Here is a 24331-nt window from a genome sequence, read left to right as displayed (position 1 = left end):
TGACCCCAGCTGACTTCCTGCCCTTTGGGTGGAGGGCTGGACTCAATGATCTTCCAAGGTCCCTTCCAGCCCTAATGTCTATGAAATCTATAACTGAGGATCTTAAACTATCCAGAAGCGCAAGGAACACTATATTTGATGAGGATGTCTTCTGGGTTCAGCAGCAGAACTCCCTGAAGTTTCTAAAGTCAATTTCTTCAGCAATCACTGCATCTGAATCAGACAGTGCACTTATGTCAGACATTCCTTAATAAATGGCCCAGATAAAATCAACTGTTTTTGAGAATCCATGTGCATCTCTGCTTACAAGTACAGATGAAAGAAAAGTGAAATACTTTATTAACAGACGGGAAGAATTTTACTGCCAATCAATTCATGCTGCTGCAAATCTCTTGGATCTGATTCAAAAGGTAAAAATGTTAGTGATGATAGCACTGCTACTGCATTCAACTGGCTTACAAAACAAGCAACACACTTAGGACTTGATGTTGGAAAGGTACTTTCAAATGCTGCAGAATACAGAACATCTTCAGGTATTTGGCCCCCAAATTCAGTCTGAGACTCTGCCAAGCACATTCCTCCTGCAACATGGTGGCAAAGCCCTTTGCACAACACAGCCTCTGACTCCTTCCGCTTCAGATTCCTCCATCTTGTGTGGTGTGTGAAAGAAACTGGTCTATGTTTGGAAATACTCACACCAAAACAAGAAATAAACTAGCATGTGAAAGAGAAGAGAAGCTTGTCTCAAACCAGGCAAACCTTCAGTTTTCAGAAGTCCATGAAGATGATAAAAATGAAGGATCAGAAGAACCAGAAACTGTTGATAGTGATAGCTCAGAAAATGAGACTGATTAGACATTTTCATGTAGCAAAATTTGTATTTAATGATTCTTGGGGTTTTTTTTCCTTTTTATCTCAGCTTTTTTTCTAAAAATTAGTGCTTTCTGTAGCTGCTTGTCACTGTGCAGGAGACCAAGTCCAGAATACATAATAAACTTTCTTTGTTGATGGTTTCTTCTGGTTTCAACTTTAATTTTTGCCTGCTTCTCATAAACTGACAAAAACTAAAAGATGTTAGATTCCTTAGAGTTCAGCAGTTTGTAGCTCCATTTGTAGCAAAAAATTAAAAACATTTTAAATTAAATTCAATTAGTAAATTTGTAATTATTGCCTGAATATAGTATACTTTTAAATTTAATAAATATACCAAGCATGGTAATTTTATGAGCAAATCAAGTTATACATAATGCATTTTACATTCTTGAAGTAGGAAAGTGAATTTAGATCTGTAAAGGGTGCTAAGAAAATAAGTATCGCATATATTTCCATTTTTTTCCAATAAAAACATTTTTTTCTATAGCTTCAAAACTTCCGGAAATTTTACATCTCTATGCATACACTCCAAGTGCACATTTCTGCTCCAAAAGGCTTTGCAGCATGTAGGAAATGCTGTTCCACCTTGTCTGTATGTCCTGCTGTAACCTCTTGGAAGGCACTCTGAGCTCAGTCTGTACCCCCTGAAGATGAGTATAGGTCAATGGAGAATGTTTGAAGCGCCCAATGATTTTTCATCTGACAGCCAGTATGTGAGTGAGATGCTGTGCTGTGATAACACTCCTTTTTTCAAAATGAGCTGGAATGTATGTGCTACACAAGGTAAGCTTGGCAAACCGGAATCTTGCATTACCTTTGCCATGTTTCTTGCATTTTTCCCGATAATGGCATGAGCTTTTGTCCTCAGGATTTTCCATGCTGCAAACATCTTGTCAAATGCCATTGAAATAGCCTCAGCTACATGGGAACTGCTGAACTCCTGGGCCTGTAGTACTGCCTTCTGTAAATTGTAATTCATGTCTATCCACTGTGCAGTTAAACTCAGCATTGACATAGGTGATACATCAGAACTTCAAATATCAGTCATAAAGCTAAGTGTTCATACATGATCATCTTCAACCAGCATCTGCATGTGCTTTAAAACAACACTGTAGAGCTCTCGCAGAGCAGTCTCAGCTGTAAACTTTCTGCTGGGCGATGTGTAACGAAGCTCTAGACATTCAATGAGATGGCAAAATCCAGTATCTTCTACAATGGAAAATAGCTGATCATCCAGAGATATAAATTCCACTAAATGGTTAGTAATTTTTTTAGCCCTGGCATCTCCACTTCCAAATTTCTATGAGCCTTTTAGTGCTTTGTGTAATGATACAGGGGTGTAGGTTGTACCAAGTAAGGCAATTTTCAATTTACATTGTCACTGACTGGCTTTCTTACATACGTACTGCCCTGTGGCTGCTTTTCTACTCCATCCAGGAACAGAACAGACCAACTGCAGATGCCTCCTCTCCCCGATGCAAAGTATCTGTACCCAAAAGCTTGCAAAGAATTTTTCCAACTATCTGAGTTGGTCTGATAAAAGGTATTGGATTTACCCAAAGAACCTTGTGTGTCTTGTGTAATGACAGTTGCGCGGGTGCAGTTTTTTCCCCCACCCTGATTCTTTCTTCTTTGTAGTCATCTTTAGGAAATCATTGTATTCAGTAGCATGGTACATCCTGAGGTGCTGTATTAAGTTCGTTATGTTGAAAGCTCTACTGGCATTTCCTCCATGCAAAATATTTAGAGCATGTACTTTGCAATCAGCTGTTCTCAATTAATCGCGTCTGCTGGAGTGTGAACTGCCACGCTCCACAAGACTCCAGCACCTTGTGTATCAGTGACCCCATGCTTAAAAATGGTGGCGGGGCTGCTTAAACTTTAGTTCAAGTGTTCCCATTGCCATTTCTAAGCACCGTGATGATGATACAGGAGATGTGGCGGCACTGTAATTAGAGTAGCTATGAGAGCCCCTGTGATTAAAGCGCTGACCCCTCAACTCCTGGAGCACATGTAAAAGTGCCTCTGCAAGTTGCAGCAAGCAAGGCTAACCTAACAGAGCCTACGATTGGCTGTGTGGAGCCCTTCAGCCTCTACTCTTCCACATGATGTCCTTGAACCCCAGCTGGGGGGCAGCTGCCTGAGCCTGCCCAGCAAGGCTGAGGGGGAAGGTGTGAGCCTTCCTGTTTACCCAGGACTCAGTGGTCTCTGAGCTAGGCTCCCTACTCTCTTCCCTCTGCCCAGTGGAGGGCCACAGGACTATTCCAGGCCAGGAGAAATCAGGCCACTCCTTCCCCAAAGCTGGGCCCCAGGTCCTGGGAGCTGGACTCCAGCAGAGGAAGGGCCTGGTGCTGCTGCTGCCAGGTAGATGTCAAGCCCATGCCCTGCAGGGGAAACTGAATGGACCTGGCCCTGGGAAGGGCAGACCCAGCTGGGCTGAGAGGCTGGAGGAAGGACTCTGTTGCACACAGCAGGGAGGAGCAGCTGTCTTGGCCCCTGCCAGGCTCTGCCTCTGGCCTGTGGGATGCAGACCCCCAGGAACTCCGGGCTGAATCATGCTGGGTCAGGCCAGTCAGCTCTACCTGCCCCTTCCCTCCCTGCCCCAGCACTGCAGCATTTGGTACCTTTTACAGCAGCCACCCTGGCCCCAGCCCACAGTCTGCAACATGTCCCAGTTGGGACACCATAGCAGCTGCTCTGCTCCAGCCCAGCCTGCTAGTGAGAGAATGGGGGTGTATCTGGGGTCACCCTGGCTCATGGGAAGGAACCCAAGCATCTGGAGGCCCCATGGGCCAGAGGAAACCCAGGTGTCCAGAGGCTCCGGCAAAAAGGGATAATTATTGGAAAACATTTTTGGCCTTTGTAGCCAAAAAAAGCCAATAGTGGATAATGTTATTTCCCTTTTATTGGTGCTGATCTGATAATTCTCCTCTATTGACTACGAACATACTGGACTCCTATAAACACTGGGTACTAGAAACATTAAAGCAAAATGTTATAAACTGAAGTCTAAAGACGCATGTATGTTTTACCTTCTGACTTTACCACGAACTGTGCCAAGGACTGCAGAATGACAGGCAAAGCAGGACCCAAAACACTAACTAGTGGCACTTTCAAAATACTGCTGTCAAAGGATCTACTTCAGACTGCCTGAAATCAATGCAGTCCTTTTGAAATCAATGGACCTTTACTAGGCCCCAAATGACAAGAGGCCAGATCAAAGGAATTTTCCTAAAGAGAAGGATTTTTTTTAAACATTCCGAGGTGTTCAATAAGATGCATTTAAAAATTCCAGGAATATCAGAACAAGAACACATTCATTTTTCAAATCTGCCTTACACTTACATATGCCAAGGGACCCTCATCAATATTGCAGCTGGTCCAAGGATTCCAGTTGGACTGCGGGGGTGACCAAGGAACAACTCCTGTATGATTCTGTTTCTGGGATGGTTCAAAGTGGGCCAGCTTTCCGATGTTAAGCAAAACAGGATTGCTGGAATCTTCAGGCTACAATTTTAGACAAATAAGCTGTCAAATTTGTTCGTCTCATGTTAAAAATATAACGGAGTAAAATGTGAGTCACGCACTCACCCATGGTGCAATCTCAAGACAGAGATCTTGTATGATGCTTTGAAGTTGATTTTCCAAATCAGGAGACAGCGTCACTTCATAAGCTTCCACCTAGGGAATTAAATATTATAAAGAAAACCAAGATATTCAAAATATAGGATCAGCAAGAAAGACCCTCAGGACACTGGGGGCAAAAAACATACTGAACCACAAAGAAGTTTTCAGGAAAGGAAATGTTGAAGGGGCACTGTCAGCTCAAGATTCTTATTTATAAAAGTATTTTTTCAACATTTAAGAGCAACACAAATATCATACTATTTTAAAAATCAACTTTAACTGAACAATTAAACAAGCCCTTCCAGCTCTGCAAGAAAAATACTACAGTGCTGCCAGAATCTGATTGGATAGCTGAGAAATTTAAAATTAAATAAATATAGCATTTTTCTTAGATTTGTTATTTTAAAGTGATAAAACAAATCCAGATGTGTTCTAAAAAGATTTTATTTTACAATCTAGTATCATTCCTCTATGCTGCTCCAATTGGTCTCTCACTCACTCACTGTTATTTCCCTGATCTGAGTAACTTATCTTTCCTCAAGTCAAAATCCGTCTTTGGTCCAGAAGATCGGAAAGCTGTATTAGATTCCAGGATATTAAGCATTGTGTATAAACTGACAAATACATTTTGTCAGGTTATATACTGTTCCATCTGGCTCAGAGGATGCTCGAAGACCTCATAAAGAAAAGGGAATATCTGCTTCCCTGTAAGATTTACCGATTCTCCTTCTTTCTTCTTTGTCTGTCCAGAGTAAGGCTCAATAACACCAAGATGGTAGAGTTGTCTGACTAGGGACAGAGCACATGACTGCGCAGCCAGCTTTTTGTTTGATCCATGTTCACGAGCATATATCCCTAAATAAAAAAGGAGTACAGATTACAGTGGCCAAGGGTGCATGTTTTCCAATTGAGTAAGCAGCTTCAGCACAAAGCATCAACATGGAATGGGTTTTATAACTACTCAGAAGCTTTCTGTAATAATTGATGCAGTGTGTAGCACTGCAAAATAAGGAGGGTCAAATAAGGAGGGTCTAACCTTACAGTATTCAGCTAAGACTAGTGAGAATATGTATTTGGTATAATAAAAAATTCTAACTAACGGTTTTAAAAATGTGTGACCCTCTAAGGTTCTCCCAATGTTCCTTCACTCTAGGCCCATAGACCTTGAACCCATATAACCAATTAGATATTTAACCTGATGAGACCTTCTTGAAAGTTTCTATTTCTAGCCATGGGCCCATGTTGGAGTTTTCTGCAGTGGGCTTCCAAGAGGGAAGAGGCCAACCCATTATCATCCCTTAAGTGACTGACAGACTATTTCACTAGCCAGGCATAGAAAAATCCTACATAACATTGATCAGTGGTGTCAAATGTGTGCCCCATGGAGCTGCATCATCTGGGCCATGGGGTTCCTAGAAGGATTGCGAATTTAGGGGTGGGGCCTGCCACCACAATCTAGAGTATGGAGGCCAGCTGGGGATGAATGTTGGTGGGGGCTGTGTTGGGAGGAGAGGGAGGAAAGAACAACAGCTGTGCTAACTCCCATAGCTGCCACTTGCCCTGCCACTGCCACCACATCCAGACTTGGCCTGTGAAGAGCCCCATCCTCTGGATACAAAGCAGGAAGTTAATTTGACATCCCTGCCATAGACATTTATCCCTAACCAATCTTTTAGCCTATGGAGAAAGGGCTGATGTAAGGAACAGCCAGTATGAAAGCTCAGCAGAGAAAAAAGTAACAGCATTTCCCAAGAGTAACCAGTGGTATGAAAACTTTGTACACTGAGTGAGCCTGAATCTACCTATTGGCAGCCCATGTGCACAAACAACAATGCAGGAAAAATTCTCACTCATACTGCTTGTATTCCTATAAAAGTCCTCATGTTGTCTGCTCTGACATCCATCACTAACAAGATAGGAAGGTGAGAGAAACACTTACTTCTGCCCAGCTGCTTGACATAAATGTTCATTTCTGCAATAAAGCTCCTGTAACACACAGAGATATGTTTAAGGTTTCAAATGCTGAGAGTGACTAATGAGACACTGTCAAGATGGCCAGGCTTTCTGACTGTTTAGAGAAAAGCTCATCAAAACCCAACAATTTTCTTCAATAATTCCATATAAACATTCATAAAGAGGTGTTTTCTCTGTATTTTTTTGTAGAAGCAAAAGCTTCTTAATCACCAGCTCTGCTCCCTGTGTGTTCAGTCACAGATTCTCACATCAACAAACTAATGACTAAAATAAGAGCTACTAATGCCTCTAGCCTTATAAAGGTTATGCAGCCAAGTAAGCTGGAGTCTGTTTTGACTCATACATCAACTGAACTGTTTAACTGGTTCCAGCTGCAGATTCTTCCCTTACTTATACCCAATGCAACTTGGTAGTTAATGTGCAACCACTGAAAACTGTGAGCAGAATCTGGACTGTGTAGTTCTCATTACTGGTGATAACATGTAAGGAGGAAAACCCCTCGAGTTTAACTTTTAAAATGCTGGCAAAGTTGGCAGCTGGTAAAACTGTAGGGAAGGCAGGGCCCTCCCAGTGGGACACTTGCCTGCCTATATACCAATGACAGGAGCTTGGGGAATAAACAGGAGGAACTGGTCCTCCTGCTAAACGAATGACTATGACATCACAGGGATAACGGAGGCCTGCTGGGACTCTACCTATGATTGGGCCACAGGTATGATGGTTATACCCTGTACAGGCAACATCGTGCAGATAAAAGGGGTGGGGGGGTAGCTCTCTATGTCAAGGACAGCTACACGTCCTCCATATTGACACTGGCACCAAGGAAAGATGACTAGAGTCTCTCTGGGTTAAAATACATGGGGAACGTGGCACAGGAGACATTATGGTACGAATCTACTATAGATCTCCTAACCAGAAACAAGAGCTCGACCAGGAATTTGCCAGGGAACTGGCTGACGCTGCACGCTCTCGGTGCATGATTATCATGGGAGACTTTAACTACCCAGACATCTAATGGGAAGAGCACTCAGCCAAATCCGATTGGTCACAAAGCTTCCTCACATGCGTGGATGAGCTCTACTTGACTGAAGAAGTCTAAGGTCCAACAAGAGGTAAAGCACTGCTGGACCTGGTACTAGCCAAAGGGGATGACCTAGTCAGTGACCTAAGTATCGATGGGAAGCTGGGTGATAATGACTACGAGCTGATCACCTTTACTATCTATCGCAATGTTGGCAAGTCAGTCAGCAATACAGAAGTCCTCGACTTCAGGAAAGCTGAATATGACAAGCTCAGGAGGTACTGGAGAAAATTATCAGAGAGACCCTACTGGATAAGCTGGCTGAGGGCAACATCCTGAGGGATAGCCAGCACAGGTTTGTCACAGGTAGGTCTTGCCTGACCAATCTCCTCTCCTTCTATGACCAGGTGACATACCATCTGCATAAGGTATAAGAGATTGATGTCATAATCTTGGACTTTAAAAAAGCCTTTAATCTGGTGTCCCATGACCTCCTCATGGAAAAACTGGCCAACTGTGGCCTTGGCTACACCACAGTCCGATGGCTGGGAAATTGGCTCCAAGGTTGGATCCAGAGTGTAGTGGTTGATGGTAGCAAATCATGGTGCTCTGTGACGAGTGGTGCCCCACAAGTCTCTGTTCTTGGACCGGTTCTCTTTTAACATCTTTATCAACGATGTAGACAGTGGTGTCAGAAGCACACTGACTAAGTTTGCCGATGACACTAAACTTTGGGGCATAGTGTCCATACCTGAGGACAGGCTAGTGATCCAGGCTGACTTGGATAAACTTAGTAAGTGGGTGGATACAAACCTGATGATGTTTAATACTGATAAATGTAAGGTATTACACCTCGGGGGGGAGGGGGGGAGGACGACGACCCACAGCATACTTATAGGCTTGGAAGTGCTATGCTTGCTAGCTCCACTGCTGAAAGAGACTAGGGGGTCATGACTGACTACAAGATGAACATGAGCCACCAATGCAATGTCTCAGCTGGTCAAGCAAACCAAACTCTGGCTTGCATCCATAGATGCTTCTCAAGTAAATCTCAGGATGTCATCCTCTTGCTGCACTGGAGTACTGCATCCAATTCTGGGCTCTGCGATTCAAGAAGGGTGTTGAGAAGCTTGAGAGAGTCCAGAGAAGAGCCATATGGATGATCAGAGGGCAAGAGAATAGGCCTTATGAAGAGAGCCTGAGAGCCATGGGACTCTTCAGCCTGGAAAAGCACACTCGGGGGGAGCTGGTAGCTGCCTATAAGTACATAAGGGGTGTACATCAGGATCTGGGAGAATGTCTGTTCACCAGAGTGCCCCAAGGAAATACTAGGACCAATAGTCATAAACTCCTCCAAGACAGATTCAGGCTGGACATATGAAAAAATTTCTTTACTGTCCAAGCCCCCAAGATCTGGAATAGACTCCCTGCAGAAGCGGTGCAAGCACCTACTCTGGACTCGTTCAAGAAATGTCTGAATGCTTATCTTGCTGGGATCCTTTGACCCTAGCTGACTTCCTGCCCCTGGGGCAGGGGGCTGAGCTTGATGATCTTTGATGTCCCTTCCAGCCCTAAATCTATGAAATCTATTAAAACAGCTAGTAAATCCAGTAAGTTCAGTTTTGATTCATTAACACAAATTCATGATGAATCTTACAGTTAATTCTGAGAATCAAATAACTTCAATTAAAGTTAACCCTGTAAGAGAACTGCTAAAGAGCCCAAAAGAGGATGCTCTGGCAGGTCACATGTCTTATCTTTCACTCCAGCATCAAGGTATGTGTGCTTAGACAGGCTTCTACCCTCCTTTGACCCAGATGTTTAAATGTGACAAAGTAAAGCTATAACAGTCAGTTATCAGTGATTCACTTAACATTATTCCTCTGTGTAATGCTGCCTAACATTAAAAATTGCAGTAACACTAGCAGACAGAGGCTGCACACTGGAACTACCAAGTCCTTACTTCCACGTGATTTGGCACCTGCCTACAACTAAGGTAGCCCTATACACCATGAAAACATGCAGACCTAGTAGCCAGGTGGCAAATTCATTTAAGAAACTACTGGCACTTTCATTAATGCTGAAATTTTAAAAAGTTTAGAAGTGAAGACACCAAAAAATTCCAGTGAAATTCTACATGTTTGACACGTAGCTCTCTTTCATCTTTTTTTCAAAAACCTTAAGTCTCATCATGTGGGTATGTGAAGATTATACATTAAAACCATCTTTTTATAATGTTGGGTTTAAACTTGCAAATATGATCCAAGCTGTTTGACTGGGCTCTAACAGATGCAGTTCCTCTTTGCACACTATGCCTCTGGTACTTCCTGCACCCTGCAGCTAGATGTGGCCTTGATTCTTGCTGTAAATAAAAAAGAGGTTAAGTGAGGATTTCGATTAGAAGTTAAAACTCCTTCCTGCACCACTAGTGAACTGACCTTCAGGCACAGCAGCTTCATGTGTCCCTGAGAGCCAGTGGCCTTTGACCCAACAGCCACCCTTTCATTAAAAGACACCGAAGACAGCATGTTTCTCAGCCAGGCTTATAGTCAGCACTCAATTTCATTCTCCTCCACCTAAGGGGAGAACAGCAACACCAGAAATCAGTTTACAATAAACTCCCATGTGATTGCTTAGTACAGCCTAAGCAGCACCACATGTGTGAATGAATACAGATCTCTGGTGTTGCAGACTGCTACCACTTTCAGCCCAGAATGAGTTGCACTGCTGTCCCAAACCACCAGTGGAGCTCCAAAAGGCAAAAGCCCCATAACATCACTTGCCAAAATGGTCAGATCCTATTTTATGTACCAGGAGGACCGTGTAAACACTTAAAAATACATGTTCTTGTCAAATACAGAAAAAGCCTAAATTTACTGATATTATCAAGTCCCAGTACCCATTCAGTCTTTAAGAGAAAGTGAAAAAACATCCACTAAAAAAGAAAACATGTTTCTCTATTAAATCCTCTAATAGAGAGCAAGCCTGACACTTCAATATATGTAGTGTTATTAGACAGATATAGATATAGACTGATACAGATTTCTATATCTGTGTAGATATAGCTAGATAAATCTATCTATTTTAATAACATTCCACATATTGGCATGTCAGTTTGCTTTCTATTAGTGAGAGGATCTAATGGAGAATCACATTTTCATTTTTAGTGGATGTTTTTGTGAATGTATATAGATCTTAAAACTGACTTGATAACCATAAGGACTGGTGCTCTCCAGGAACATCCTGACATTCCAAAACCATGCAGCAACCATCTGTCAGAAAAATTCACCAACTTTGCAAATTTTTTCTCGGCCTCTAAGAGAGCCAGAATGCTTTAAAAGATCTTTAAACAAGAAGTGTGGCAGCAGATTTCTATCATAATCCCCTTTCTAATATGCCAAGTCCCATGAGAGTAATCCATACGAGCCTTCCTGGGAGTAATAAATACTACACCCTAGAATGCTCTCTGGAAGAACAGCAAGCAGGCTGAGAAACATACTGTCACCAAACCCCACCTCATTTGTTCAAGCACATAGATTTTAAGGTCTTTTCCCACAAAGAACCTGTACCATCACATGAGCAGTAACTACAGAAATAAAAACTCAATTGAGCAACATACCTAGAATAAACTCTAACTGCATAGTAACATACAAAAAACTAAGTTCTTACATTGTTCATTTGAAAGAGGTTAAGCATCTCCATTTGAATAATGATGTGGAAGTGAAGTGACTTGAAACAATGACAAGAACAACAGCAAGAACTGGACTTCTTCATATGAACATTCAGGTAACATTTTAACATATCTGGCACATATTCTTTGTAGCTAATAGGAATCAGCTACAAAAATAATCCTGAGATCCTAGCTACCTGCTATAAGTAGCTCACAAATTACAGAATTAGAGTGAATGTAAAATCCTCACAGTACGCACATTTCAGAAGACAAAGGGTACAGGAGCCTTTGACAGGCTTATTTACATGGAACTGATAAATTAATAAATTAAGGTATGTCAGTATTTCTGACCACAAAAGCACTATAAAATGGTAGTCAACAGAGCTCGATGGAAAGGTCTTACTGCAAAAGTTTTCAAAAATCAAATCACAAGGAAAACAGTGAGTTCCAAACCAAACAGAAACCAAAACAGAGATTTTCAGTTTGTTCCCTCCGTGGCCAAGCCGCAGCTCTCTGCCACCTGGAGAACTAGGCAGGAAACTAGCTAGCCTGCTTGCTTGCAGCTGAAAAATCAGTTCAATCACTACACTCCTAAAGAATACTTAGATTCTGTCAAACCAAGAATTTCTATGGAAAACTTGCATTGAAAAAACTGATCAGCTCTAGCCATGTAATAGTAAAGTGTCCTTTAGGGATGTTTTGTGCCTAATGAACTGTAAAGCATTAGGTCAGATTACTGCCAGTATCCTTGACTGGTATAAATGAATATTTACCAAGAGGTGGCTTCCCAACAATTTAACTGAGACTTCAACAATTAATCAGATCATAGCTATATGTCTACAAGGAAATGTGGACACAATTTAAAAAGCAAGTGTCGAAAGTCATAAAGATTTCTCCACAGCATCATTAGTATCCCAATGCCCAAGGAAGGATCTCTTCTCCTTCCCCTCAAAAGGCATTGAGCACTGTTACTAGTCTGACACTGGATTAGACGTTCTGCAAAACCAGCCAAAGGCACTTAAATGAAAAGTAAGGGAAGGAGCTGCTGAGGATAAACATGAGACACATGCTCTTCTTCAGGCTTATGGTCACCACAGTTATCATCTTTACTGACTGAGGAAGAGAATTGAAGTTTTCCACATGGAACCACAGGATAACTAGGCCAGGAAACTTGTTGCCAAAAAATAATACTAATTTTTGATACAGCAAGATAGGAATGAAACTAGCAAACCTGTTGTGATCAGGCCCCACTTGAGTGTATTTATATTCTCCTTGGATCTTCTCCTTCTGGAAAAATTGATTCAGACGTGCCTTGGCATTCTCCAAGGTCCAATTCCCATGAAGACCAGCATTTAAATCTACTTCTTCCGACTCCAAGGTCTAATATTTAAAATAAATTAAACTTATTGGGGATAACTGTCAGTTTTCATGTTTTAAAACATTTTTGCAATAACTTAATCTCAGATTTTCTGAATAACTTGTCCTCACGCCCTAGAATAGTCAGGCATATTCACTAGTAATGTTACATCTCTAATATCTTAGTACTTTCTCATATTTCCATCACGTAAGTAAACAAGCTAAATGGCAACATAAAGACAACCACCCCCTAGGGTACCCAAAATTATTGTTATAAAAGTTTAAACAATGCATAGATTCGTTAAGAGTTAGTAGGTTGTTGGATGGTAAGAAATTATTTGGTTACTGTTCATAGATAAATTTATAACCAGAGTTAAATCAACTGAAATTTGCAAAACCAGTTGCAAAAATCTGATCAATAAATAATTAGAAGGAAAAAATACCTTTTCACCAGCTAAAATTACATAAAAAATTACACTGGACAACATACTGCCTGTGCCTCCTGCTCCTCCTTCCTTGAGTAGTAATCCTTCAGATTTGCTCCACGGTCCCACTGTGCTCCTCCATAGCCGGAGCTTCCAAGCCCAGGAGGTGGCCTTTCACCTACAGAAAAAAAAACTGTCATCAAAATTAAGATGCACGGGGGGGGGGGGGGGGGAAATCAAGGAATTCTGAAAAGATGTGTTACTGGATGCCATGAAGCCAATCACATCATCTCGGCCTCAAAAATGCAATGTTTTTTGTTATTTTACTGAACTTAATTTTATAGAAAAATACAAGTATACAAAAATATGTAAATTACAGATATTCAAAATCTTACCTGATTCACTCTTGATAGCCAAATGTGGAGGAAGAGGTCCCCCCAAAGTAGACTTTTCCACACTATTATCTCCTGCCACACCAGGCACTGGTCCATCAGGAGCATCAGCAACTGCTGGCTACAGAACAGCAACAGTCCAAGCATGAAAATACTGTAGTACCAGCTTCATAACACAATAAACATTCTTAATACTCAACAGAAAAGTTCTTATACCAAAAGATATGATCACTATACAGCAACACTATCCCAGGTCTCTTTCAACAATACTGATGAGGCTCAAATGTTAAGTATTTATAACTACATCCTGTCTCTTCCCCACCTCTGGTTCCTTATTCTAGATAAAATATTAGTAACCTTTGAGGAGTGATGGGCCAAATTAACAGAACTTAGTTTTAAGGCATGGCACCCTGTCCTGTGGACTCCCATGCCACTAAATGCCACTGCTGTCCTAGTTCTGCAGGCTGGATACAATCCTTTCATGGACTGGATCTGGCCCGCAAGATGCTGACCCTTGTTCTAGACAAGGGGCAGGCAAAGTACAGCCCGCAGGCCAGTTCTGGCCCATTGAGCCATTTCATCTGACCCATGGATGCCCAACAATTAACTGTACCTTGCCCAGCCTGCCCGCCTCACTCCACCCTCATGGGTAGAAGGGCCTGGCTCAGTCAGCAAGGCAAGACTACTGCTGCAGCTGCTGGGGGACCTGCTCGGCTTCTCTGGCTTCCAGCTGCTCCCTCTCTTTTCTCTGATGCAGCGCTTGCTCCAGGCAGCAGGTAGGGAACTGGGAGCGACAGCTGGGTAGGGGCAAGAAGCATGGGGCTGGGGCTGGTGTGAATGCGGAGCTCGTGCCCAGGGAGCAGTGGAAGCATGCAGCTCAGGTGGGCAAGGTGTGGGTGAGAGAGAGGGTGGGGGTGTGTGGAGACCATTCCGCTCACAATCCCCTCTATGGTACACAGCTCCAGCTGGCAGCCCTGAGCAACGGAGAGCTGTGGTGGCGGAGTGTGCGGGAGGCCTCCCCGCACCCCACAAACCTCACACATCCACTCTGCCCCCACAACATACCCTACACCCTGACACACACACAGCCACACCCTCTCACAAACCCCACCCTCCTCACCCTCAACCACACCCCACATACAATATACAAGAGTAAGACTATTTTTGAGCTATTATATGTTTGCCTCTATATACACTACGTAAACACAAATCATAACAAAAATATTTTTGTAATGGGGGGGGGGGTGTCGGCAGAGTTGACCGCTGTGTGTCGCTGTTCCTCCTCCCCCTGCTCGGGGACCGTCTCCTGCTCGCAGCGGTCGTTCCCTGACTCTCACGCGCCGTTGACTCGCCTGCCACGACTTTGATGGTTCCGGTTCAGTTCCGACTGTACGGTGCGTGCTGGTCCAGAACTGGGACTTGCTGCACGTGCGGGGTCCCGCGTCACTGAGGGCTCCTCCTCCCCTACACCCTCGCCCAGGCCTCCGGTAGCGTGACCGCCTACCTAGGCCGGCCATGTCACGATGCCAGTCCGAGCTTCCGCTTAGTAGAAGCAAATTATCTTGACCGTCACCCTCAGGGATTCCCCCGTGAGGGTGAGTCCGCCTCCTCCCTGCAGGCGTGCCAACGTCACCTTGGGTAATCCGGGGTTAAGAAACCCCCGCTTCGTTCCCTTCCGGGCACTCCTCCGCCCTGATTAGGAATTCTTGGGGCACTGCCGCCCCACGCTGCTGGAGCACCGGCAGTGCTCCCCTCCTGCAGTCTGCCGGCGCCAGCCGCTCCCAGCGGCCTCAAGCAGTCCGGAGCCACATCCAGCTGACTCCCTCGACTCATCAACCCTGCTGGGGCTTGCCCTTGCCCCAGAAGGTCCTACAGCCTCCGCGGGCGGCTCGCTTCCACCTCCAGGGGCTCTCTCTGGCGGCAGCTCCTCCGTCCCGTCCTTCCGGTCCTGCCGCCTCGTCGTCTGGCTCTGGCGCCTCTTTTATGCAGCCGCCATCCGTTCCGGGCCTTCTCTCTTCCGGGGCCCTGCAAGAGGTCAGTTTCCACCCAGCGTGTTGAGTCTGCGCCTGGTAGGCATGCCCGACGACGCCGGGACTGGACAACTCTGAGCCCCCAGGCTCCTTACCTCCCTCACAGTACTAAAAACTAAAATATGTTATAGTACGTGCTTGACTTTTAGCATGTGATTTGTTTCTGGTTCTAAGATGGCAACACCCCACTCCCAAAAGAACTTCTAGTGGCGAAGGTCAGGAGTTAGGGCCAGGACTTCTGGTCCCAAGATGGCTACCAAGGGCCAGGGCTATCCTTACAGCCCTCAACAGCTCACCAAAACTCATTAAGCGGCCCTCCAGGCAAAATAATTGCCCACCCCTGTTCTAGACTCATTGTTTTCATTTGGTCTCAGGCATTTCCTTAGACATCTTATCCCAGTCCCCTGGTTTATGAAATTAGTCTTAATCCAGTGAATCTCACATCAGTCTCTGTACTCAACCAGTACCACCCTCCCTAGATCCTCCTCCTCGCATCATATCCCTCTTGTCCTATGCTTACATTTACACAACAATTCTATATTCCTACTGACAGCCTGTTAATGTGTTTTCCTACACCTCATCCAGTCACAGTGCCCCAAATCATCACTTCCCATATCGTGATGCCATTCTTTTTCTCCATCCAATACCAGTTCTTCCTCCACACCCAGGTTCTTCATTATGTCTCCCACCTCCACAAACTATTAGTTCCCCATCAGGCTGTCCTTGCTGAGCCAATTTCAATCTCCATCCCAGCTACCAGATAAATCAATCCCTGTCTCCTGTCTCGAACTCCTACCTGCAACAGGTCTCTCTCATGTCTAATGCATATCTGAATCACACAGTCTCTCTCCCACTGTAAGGACACAGCAAGGAAGTAGAAGGTCACTGAAAACACAAGAGAGACTTCCTGCTTGTAGTTCAGACATGCATATCCAGCACAGGCTGAAGCAACCCTGGGCTGAGATTTCAGAAGAAAACCGTGTTTAACTTCAGACTGCAGCATATTCAACGCACATAAAATCTGCTTACAATTCACCAGGTTAAAAGAATCTACCAAACATATGAAATTGCAATTTTTCAAAACCTAATAAGTGTGGGTGAATTCTAAAAAGGATCACAAATGGTCACACACTCTCCTCCAAATTTAAAGTCCCTGGTGAAAAGCGCACTTAAAAAAAAGGTTCCTAGAATTTATTATTACCAAAATATACTTGAGAGTCTTATACTTAGAAATAGCCCAAGCATTTTGGCTGAATTTTTTCAAAAACATTCAAAGACAAACAAAATAGAAAATTTCAACCCAAGCAGTTAAAGTTATAAGTCACTAAAAACAGGATATTTTAAAAGGAAGTCTCAAAACAGCTTTATGAGGCAGGACCTCACTGATCAGTATTGAGAAAGAAGCTTTTCTTGACAAGGGGGATGATGTAAGCTATCAATGCCTTCAAAACACAAGTCCTATTAAAATATAATATTCAGAACTCCGAGGCCTAACAAATTACCATTTGCTTAAGTCTGCAGGTATACTCACTCTAGTGCAGGGGTATCAAACTCACTCAGCCCCCCCGGACCTGATCTGGGCTACAAGGCTCTTTTGTGGCTGGGTCCAGACATAGCAGCAGTGGGAGGTAACCTAGCTAGTGCCAGCTTTCTCCCCCTGCTGCCAACACTTGTCCCCACTGGGCCTCCATATTGAAGATTTCAGCAGCAGATGCCAGGACCGCCTGGCCCTGCCCCCCCCACACACTCAGCTCCCAAATTCCTAGCCCCTCTGGGAACCCTACTGGCCAGATAACACAGCTCCATAGGCCATATGTTTGATACCACCCCTCTAGCACTTTGATAACAATCTTATCTTCTGTTCTACCATGGCTATGCCAGCTTCACTGGGTGCATCTACATGTGCTATTAACGCGATGAAACAAACATCAGTGCAGTTTGCAATGGAGTTAGCTGCTCCTGGGCACAGTACTTGCACATGCGCTCAAGAATGCAGCACACTGAGCTAGGGCAGAACAGCCCCAGGCTGGAAGTGGCTCTGGGGGGTCAGCTCTGGGCTCCGGGTAGGAACGCTGAGCAGCAGAGGGACTGGCTGGGGGTGCCACAGGGTGGGGCTAGGCAACAGACACCCTCCGCACTTTAGCACCCTCATGCTCCAGCCAGCCCCTGTGATTGTCTAAACACGTGTTTCAGCAAAGTAAATAACTCTGCTGTAGGATAGTACTGTCCCCAACACTATTATCCTATAGTGGAGTTAATTAATTTACTGTGCCCTAATACTGGCACACATGTAGACTGTGACGTTTAACTGAGGAGCTAGTTAGTCTACTCCACAGTAAGGCACATGTGTAGATGCACTAATGGCTACTATTTAAATCTCGAATAAAGAAGTAAAATTGACTGCTGATAACAACTGCTCTGGGGAGCCATGAATGAATCAGAAGTATCCAAGACGAAAGACAGACCAGATGTAGAAGAAATATAAAGAGGGCAATATTGCAGCGGACTGCACAACCACTACTGGCTTCCCTATACAGCGTTAAACAGCTACACATGAAACAGAGGAGCAGCAAGAAATTACCTCTTGAAATCTCCTCTAATAGTTTTACCAAGAGGTTTTCCCTTGCATATACAACCCAAACTGGCTTAGTATGCCACTGTGTTCCTCCCTGGTGGTATCTGGTGTTATAGAAAACAATGAGCCTATTACAGTCTTGACTAATAGATCTACTGTATTAGGCAGAAGTAGTTCACAGACTTTGGACTTAAGTCCAAAGGTCCCAAGTTTGGCCTTGCTGCCAAAGACCTATACAGTGCTTTGCATTACAAGGTGGCTCCCAATGAAAATATCCCCAGCCTCTTGTATGACATGCAAGGATAAAAAGTAGCTTACCCCTAAAGCTGGAATTTCTTCTCTCTTTACTTCATTCACTCGAACTAAGTAATTGACAAAGTCCCGAGCAGCATTGCTCTGTGCATCTTTCTTGTTAGTGGAATTGCCCATGCCAATGTAGTTAAAGCCTTCCACTCGAACCTGCAGACAAGAAATGGATTTGCAGAATTAATAAAGGCAAGCATCTCCCAACCACCAAACCCAGCGGAGCCCCAATAAGCGCAGAACCCCAGTGATTAACCTAAATCAGAGCTGCTCAACTGCACAGCAGCTGGTGGACACATGCTGTGTAGTCCATCAGCCCTTTGGCTGCATGTTGTGTGAGGCTCCACTGCATATTATACCTCCTGAAGGCATTTCTGAGTGCTGAAGGCAGCAATGAATTCCCCAGTCTTCTCTCCCATCCTGTGCTCGCTTTCTTAAACATGTGTCATCCAGATTGAGACCTACAGCAGCCTCGTCGCCAGCCTTCAATCAAATGATCCCCTTTAATCCAAGGCACTCAGATATGAATATTCAATCCCTCTCTTGGAACAGAGGCTGGTATAACGCTTCACACCACACAAAGGAAAGAACAGCTTATCTTTACCCACTTCTCAGCAAAACAACAGGGTCACCAAATCCTCTCGTACATGTGACACATACTAGAACTGGTGACTGCTTCTTTCATTACATATATATGGCTGCACACATACATAAGCATTGCCCTTTACTGGGTCAAATCATAGGTCTGTCTTGCCCAGTCTCCTGTTTCCCACAGGCCCTTCTGTGAGCGGGAAGAGACATGGCTGCAGTCCCTGTACTGCCTCCTCCAGAACCTCTTCCTGAGGTTCTGGCTCCACTTCTCCTTTCACCTGTTTATTTATGTGCTCCCTGTCCATGGCCCTACCAGTACCAGAACCTGCTGGTCAACCTCCTCCTAGCCCTGGCCAAGCTGGCTGTGTACTTGATGAGGAATGAGGCTCTGGCCGGGAGGGTCCCTGGGCACTGCTTTCCTTGCCCTGTTTTACTCCCGTCTCCAAGCAGAGTAGCACCGGGCAGTGTCTGCTGGCTCCCTAGACTCATTTGAGGGCCAGCGGGTGCTGTTTGGTGTGCTCTGTTCAGTGTCCCCACTTGGCACACTTGTTTTGAAACTGTGAGTGGCACTTCCTTCTCTGTTTTTTCATTACTTGCTCCAAGAAATATGCTGTCCCCTTTTCCTGTAGCCTCCCCACTTAAGGCGTGTGTGATATCTTTTATTGGTGGGGCTTGCTTCTGGCACAGGGTGCGTGTGTGATATCTTTTATTGGGGGGGGGGGGCTTGCTTCTGGTTTTGCCACGCTATTGTGCCAGCACTTTTGCCCCACCCCTTTGGCTCTGGAATTGGCTGCCAGGGGACCCTTCCATTCCGCTCTGTGACAAAGGTGTGGGCGCAAATATAAGCATGAGGCCCCAAGCACCAGAGACCTTCAGTATGCCACCGAACCTGCCCTTGGGACTGCGCCCTGAATGCCGCCGGAAGCCCAGCTACATACGCCGGGGCAGCACAGCCCCACCCCCACAACGCGCGAGAGCAGCAGCCGCCGCACGGCGCCCCGCCCCGCCCGGCCGCACCTCGCACTGGAACTTCTGTCGGTTTTTGTTGCCGGCGGCGCGGATCTCGTAGGCCGGCGTCACCTTCCTCTTGCCGCACCAGGCGTACAGGAAGTTCTTCACGTCCCCCATGGCGGGGCCGCCCTACGGGCACACGCGACAGTTGGCGGCCGCCACAACAGCGCACCCCTCCCAGCCCTCGCGCAGGCAACTTCCGGGTGGAACTGAGCCTGACGGCGACTGCGCACACGCACTAACGCCGACCCATTCCTTCCTCTCGCGCGGGGCTGCGCTTTGCAGTGGCTGACCTGCGCCGTTATTCCCCGGCCCGGCTGCTGTCACAGGTGAGACGCGCGGCCCACCGAGCCCAGCAAAATGGCGCCCGCTGGGCGCATGCGCACTGAACAGTGGTGGAGCTGGCCCGAAGGACGGGGCGGGGCAGCGCCCCCAGCGGATGGGGGCCTGCCTGACTCCCAGCCGACACCGAATCCACCACGCAGTAGTTAGGACAGGGGTTAAAACTTCCTCTCGGGGGCGCCTGTCCCAGCTCCCTCAGCCGTATGATCACAGGACTCCTGGACCTGTAGCTTCCCAGCATAGGCCCAACACTCGAGGGGCAGGGGACAGCACCAGGCGCTGGCAGCCCGTTGTCCCTGGACAGGACCCCACAGATTAGAGAGGTCTGTGCTTTTTGCTGCTCCACAGGGGAGCGTGGCTGACTCTTGCATTTTTGCTTTCCAACCAGAGGTCCTGTCTGTGTGGGCCTATTTGGTACATGAGGAATCATGGCCTGGGCCTGCACAGAAACAGTTACCCTCTGTTTTTGGAAGGGACTAGTAAGCGTTCACCAGCAGAGTCCTTAGGACAACTGAAGCAAACAGACAAGAGCAAGGGTCAAAGACTAACAGCAAGTGCTCTTTGGGGGGACATGGAGCAGCATACACCAGTCAGCACCCCCTGGCTCGCCAACGAGTCCAAGGAGCCGGTGAAACTGCCTGAAGACGTACATGGATGAGGGACAGAAAGATGGCCTCAGTTGCCAGGGGTCCTCCTGGCCACATCCTTCTTCCTGGGCATATAGGTGGCCAGCTCACTTATCTACACAGGAGGCCTCTGCTAGGACAGGAGCACTCGCATCATGCGGATTCCACAAGGGCCAGAGATAAACCACTGGGATTGAAGGGTCTGTATATTAACCTGTTTAAAGCTCTTGCTGCTTTAACTCTAATGAGTAAACAAGTAAAATAAGCCTATGCTAAAGACTCAACAGGCATCTGTCATACACAGGGTAGAGCTCACAATAACTGTACTGTGAGAGCTTCCAGCTAGTGTTGGAGCAAGGCCTAGGAAGAGAAGATGTACACTGCTGATTTTGTAAAATAAAAAAAAAATTAAGGAATTTAAAATGTAAAGGAAAAAACTTCAGGTTTTCCTCGTACATCAAAGTAGCCGAAAAAGGGGACACCTCAGCTGTTAAGTAGGCATTGGTCACCTTTACATGGTGCAAAGAAAACAAAACTAAGTTTTACAGCTGTATGTAACCATACTGTCAGGAGTGCCAGGACTGAAACTATAGGCAGATGAAAAGGTGCAGGGAAATGCATTAGGGGGCACAGAAGCTGTGCCATGACTTACTATGCACAGACCACATCAGCCAGCACAGGTTAAAGTGCTCCTCTAGCTTGTACTAGGAGCCGGACTAGAAATGGAAGAAGTATGAAAAGTAGTTGTGAATAAGTTACTATTGCCTTCATCCATGTACGTCACAAACATACTATAGACCACAAGCCAAATCTGGCCTGCAGAGCCAGGCAGTCAGGCCCACTATCTTGATGGGAGACCTTTTCCTGGTAACACCCAAATGCCTAGGCAGGACCCATGGCATTGGGAGTCCCAGCAGTATCATGGCTTGTTCCCATGGCAGGTTGCTGGGCCTCTTCCTTCCAGGCCCCAGACTGGCTGGAGTGAGCGCCATGGGTGCTAGATCTAGCATGTAACAGAGGGTCCATGGGCTTGATCTGGCCCATGTGGCCATCCCCATGCAATTCATCTAGTACATGGGTTGGTTGTGCATCAATCATTTGGCCTGAAAGACCAGATGTATTTGACACCACTGTGCTACCCCAAGCTGAGATAAGAAGTTGGTCTGGTTTAAGGTAATGCAGTTGGGTGGTTAGCAGAATTATACTGAAAACCAGAACAAAGTTGGGTTTTATTATAAACCAGGGAACATAAGAAAAGCTGGGACTTGCTTCCTAAGCTTTCTCATTTTCTTGCACAGAGTAAAAGTCCTGTGAAAGTCCAGTGTCATTTTTCAGTCAATTCTGCAAAGTCCTGAGCACTCAACACTTGGATCCAAAGTAATACTGCATATGGTTAACTTCAAGCATTTGAATAGTCCTTTTTTAGTCAAAGTGACTATCTCATTTTAAAGTGGAGTATGTGCTTTAAGGGCTTATTCGATTCCAATCCAGGAAACTCAGCACCTGGAAGGTCAGGAGCTGTATAGAGAAGGGGAAATAGCCACACACAAAAAAATCAACATTTGAGAGAACAGAACTTAAATATACTACTACAAACTTTATCCTTCCAGCAGAATGGCACATGCAAACCATTCTGGGTGACCATATTAGCCTCACTATGCAAGGAACACACAGTACTGTATCTAGATAGCTAGGCATTTTAGAGAACTAAACAACACTAATAACACCCTTGCTATTAAAGAAGAAACAGAGACAGATAGGAGGACTGCTATGCTAAAAGGAACAATTAGTGAAAACTGTTTTTGACCCTTTGCTATCTTTAGGTAAAAAAATAAAAGTGTATCCTGGATATACAATTCCTGGTTGTGCCTCATATACTGTATTTCTGGTTGGATTGATTTTAGATGCCCAGGCAGAAAATTACCAATTCCTTTTTGTTTTGTGGGGTTTTTTGGTCAAAATTGAAGATGAAAGGGCAAAAACAAAGCCAGGGTAGCTTGGGTTGCCAAGCCCTAGCACCAGCCACTAGGATGTATTAAGCAGAGGTAAACAAAATTTAGGATTTCAATCTGGCCGGAAAAGTTTCAATCTCTTAACATTTGTTTTCATCCCAAATTGCAACAAAAAGTAAAAACAATTACTAACTTTAAAAAAGAAAGAAATCAATTCCTTACTATGCACCTGCCTCTCTACTGCTTCACAAAGGGCATTTTTCCAAAGCAGAAAGAAAACAGTGATGCAACTATTTTTAAGAATGTGTTTATGATCCCCAGAACCCACAGAAATATAATCAAAATGTTACACAAAAAAGTTCATGAAGAAACCCAGTTTAATGATTTCGCAGCTTTGTTGATTATCAAAACAAAAAGAAGTTACTCACTTGAAGTTCACATATTTAGATAGGTTATTTCTATATTACCTATTATTAAAAAGTGTCTTGTTTTGTAAACATCATTAGAATAACAGTAACAAGATTTCCCATTAGAAATAATGTTAAAAGTAACAAAATAAAAGCCTTGGGAAAAACAGAATTATACTGAAAACCAGAACAAAGTTGGGTTTTATTATAAACAGTAAATTGTTATAAACAGCCTTGGGAAAATCAGTCTAGAAATTTTCCTAGAATAGCTTTAACTAGGAGTGTACATGGGCTTACTTCTACCTAGAGCCCTGTAAGGCTGGCGCTCTGCAGTCTCTCTCAAAGGAATGGTAGCACAAGAACTCAGTGCAGATGCACATACTCATTGGCTGATGGGGAGACCATCTCCCGTTCCATGTCTGACGAAAAAGCTTATCTAAATTTCTTATAATCTTTAGAAAAGCCTAGTCAATCATCTAACTCTACCTTGGCTTCTAAGTCTGTGCACCTCAAACTGTTGAAAGCAAAACTTGTATCACAAAACTGCAAGCCTTCTGAATCTCCAAATCTCTCCAATTCGATTTGGACTTTTTAATGGGCCTCCTGATTCTATTCCTATTCGGAGATTTGGCTGCTAAATTGGGCCAAATTGAATCAGTTACTGAAGCTTCACATAGCCCTAGCAGGCAACCTCTTCCAGCTGCAAATTAGAATAACCACCCTGAGTCAAAATCAGATGGGTAGGTGCTAGGACCCTGCTGCTACTGCCACTTGTCTCCACAGCAGCACAGGCGGAGCACCATGCAATCAGTGCTCATCCCCACAGTGACATAGGGAGATTGTCCGCAGTCAAAGCTCCCCACCGCCAAATGCTGCTGAAGTCCCACAGCCACAGGCTGGATCCAAAAGTTCCATAAACTGGATCCAGTCCACAGGCTGTAGGTTGCTGACCCCTGCATCAGAGGGCTGAAAGTGCTTCCTGTCACAAAAAAAAGGTCTTTGAATGTTTTGTTAGATGAAAGAGTGCAAAAACTAAGGGGAAGGAAACCTACAAAAAGAGAAATGTCTTCTGGGCATGAAGCTTTCAAAAATACTCCTTGGTTTCCTTACCAGTGTGCAGTCATGGGTTTTTTAGGTTTATATAAAAAATGAGTGC

The 24331-nt window shown here is 44.8% G+C and overlaps 1 protein-coding gene across 2 annotated transcripts in view; it reads right to left on the bottom strand.

Annotated features, from left to right (window-relative positions):
* DHX9 (DExH-box helicase 9) overlaps window positions 1-20237 on the bottom strand; it is a 48377-nt gene extending 28140 nt beyond the window's left edge. Inside the window, exons 1-10 of one of the 2 annotated variants that reach the window (XM_019530960.1) lie at window positions 20142-20237; window positions 19855-19977; window positions 18262-18402; window positions 13342-13459; window positions 13012-13124; window positions 12397-12545; window positions 6440-6486; window positions 5219-5355; window positions 4465-4554; window positions 4219-4380 (exon numbers count right to left, since the gene is read on the bottom strand). In XM_019530960.1, coding sequence (XP_019386505.1) covers window positions 4219-4380; window positions 4465-4554; window positions 5219-5355; window positions 6440-6486; window positions 12397-12545; window positions 13012-13124; window positions 13342-13459; window positions 18262-18402; window positions 19855-19965 — 1068 coding nt within the window. In that variant the 5' untranslated portion in view covers window positions 19966-19977; window positions 20142-20237. Of the gene's footprint in view, window positions 1-4218; window positions 4381-4464; window positions 4555-5218; window positions 5356-6439; window positions 6487-9933; window positions 10021-12396; window positions 12546-13011; window positions 13125-13341; window positions 13460-18261; window positions 18403-19854; window positions 19978-20141 lie in introns of those variants that run through there. The other variant, XM_019530961.1, reaches the window with a different exon arrangement.
* Between the last annotated feature and the right edge of the window lie 4094 nt (window positions 20238-24331).

Source organism: Crocodylus porosus, unplaced genomic scaffold, assembly GCF_001723895.1.
Source record: "Crocodylus porosus isolate Cpor-Errol unplaced genomic scaffold, CroPor_comp1, whole genome shotgun sequence".
In the NCBI taxonomy this organism is placed as follows: domain Eukaryota; kingdom Metazoa; phylum Chordata; order Crocodylia; family Crocodylidae; genus Crocodylus; species Crocodylus porosus.
The sequence above is the reverse complement of the archived record's forward strand: the minus strand, read 5'-3'. Positions and strand labels throughout refer to the sequence as shown.